The sequence below is a fragment of the Octopus bimaculoides genome, chromosome 20 (genome assembly GCF_001194135.2).
Source record: "Octopus bimaculoides isolate UCB-OBI-ISO-001 chromosome 20, ASM119413v2, whole genome shotgun sequence".
Lineage (NCBI taxonomy): Eukaryota > Metazoa > Mollusca > Cephalopoda > Octopoda > Octopodidae > Octopus > Octopus bimaculoides.
This window is the reverse complement of record NC_069000.1, coordinates 21,160,948-21,162,713: the sequence shown is the minus strand read 5'-3', so window position 1 is coordinate 21,162,713 and position 1,766 is coordinate 21,160,948. Positions and strand designations below refer to the sequence as shown.

General features: G+C 37.4%; 1 protein-coding gene across 3 annotated transcripts in view; it reads left to right on the top strand.

Moving 5' to 3' along the window:
• LOC106874788 (centrosomal protein of 164 kDa) overlaps positions 1-1,766 on the top strand; it is a 105,782-nt gene that overhangs the window by 75,864 nt on the left and 28,152 nt on the right. For all 3 annotated transcript variants that reach the window (XM_014922644.2, XM_052975154.1, XM_014922652.2), the window contains 2 exons: positions 384-527; positions 1,181-1,264. In XM_014922644.2, the coding sequence (XP_014778130.1) occupies positions 384-527; positions 1,181-1,264 (228 nt within the window). The remainder of the gene's footprint in view (positions 1-383; positions 528-1,180; positions 1,265-1,766) is intronic.

The window sequence follows — 1,766 nt, the reverse complement described above, 5'->3', positions numbered from 1 at the left end:
GGGCTTCTTTCAGTTTCCGTCTATCAAATCCACTCACAAGGCTTTGGTTGGCCCGAGGCTATAGTAGAAGACACTTGCCCAAGGTGCCACGCAGTGGGACTGAACCCGGAACCATGTGGTTGGTAAGCAAGCTACTTACCACACAGCCACTCCTGCACCTATATATGATGAGTTTCTTTCAGTTTCCATCTACCAAATCCACTTACAAGGCTATAGTAGAAGACAATTGTCCAAGGTGCCATGCAGTGGAACTGAACCCGGACCCATGTGGTTGGGAAGCAAAATTCTTGCCACTGAGTCAAACTTGCACCTATGTAGAGTGGTAGAGTTTCTCAATGGTCCATCTTCATTTGTATGTCATGTTTTCTCTTTTTCTTTCTTAGGAGAAACAGGAGAGAAAAAACTTTGCTGAGAAACTTGGTGCCAAACAGAAAGAGATGAGAGAAGAAATGCAGCAGAAAATGGCAAGTCTGAAGAAGGAACTAACTGCAGAAAGAGAGAAAATGGAAAAACAGAGTGCATTAGAAGTTTGTTTTATTACAATCATGATACTTATATAATTATTGGTTTCAAATTTTGGCACAAGGCCAGCAATTTCAGACTTACATCGACTCCAGTGTTCAACTGGTACTTATTTTATTGACCCCACAAAAGGATGAAAAGCAAAAATGACCTTGGCAGAATTTAAACTCAGAACATAAAGATGGACAAAATGCTGCGATGCATTTTGCCCTTCGCAATAATGATTCTGCCAGCTTGCCACCTTGATTCTTATATCGTTATTAGCTTTTTATTAACTCTCGGTTAATCTAGATCAAGAAGGTCTAAGGTCAAAGACAAGCTAATCTCTTTTCTCAAACATAGTGTAGTTAGGACTATATTCTCTGATGTGTCCTTCCATTTGAAGATACACATATGCAAATCTGCCAAATTGCATTATTTTCAATCATGTTGGATGGAATTGCCAGACACATGACTCCCATACCTTAACTTGATAGTATTTCAGCCTCAGCTCATTGTAATTCTTAGACGAGATATTTAACTTATCCTATATTTTCATGTCTTGTGATAAAAATTGCTTTTTTAGTGCTATTACCCAAGGATGTATTTTATATTACTTTTAATGTCTTTTAAACTTTTGTTGAATGCCTTACCAATTTCGTTGTGTTTTATATTTCAGAATGCTTCTTTAAGAGAAAAGCTTGTTAATCTTCAACAGCAAAGAGAGGAACTGGAGCAGTCTACAGAGGAATTAGCCAGAAAGGTGAGTATCATTTTGATTTTGCCCAAGAAATATTTGGGATGACATAAAATATAGGCATAGGCATAGCTGTGTGGTAAGAAGCTTGTTTCCCATCCACATGGTTTTGGGTTTAGTCTCACTGCATAGTACCTTGGACAAGTGCCTTCTACTATAGCCTTGAACTAACCAAAACCATGTGAGTGGATCTGGTAGATGGAAATTGAAAGAGACCCATCACATATATATATATATATATATGTAAGGGATGACCGTGCGAACTCATAAAAGGAGAAATGGTGACGAATGGAAAAACAGCACTCCTTTTATTTAAACGAGTCACACGGTCGAACTCACAATATATATATCAATGGATGATATAGATAATATGTTATGCGACGATAACATAGATGACCAGTAATGAAAGACCACAACCGTATAAGATGAATAACAGAAATATTTATTGTAGCGTTAAAGATGTATGTCTGTGTGAGAGTGTGAATGCGACATATAATAACATAATCAA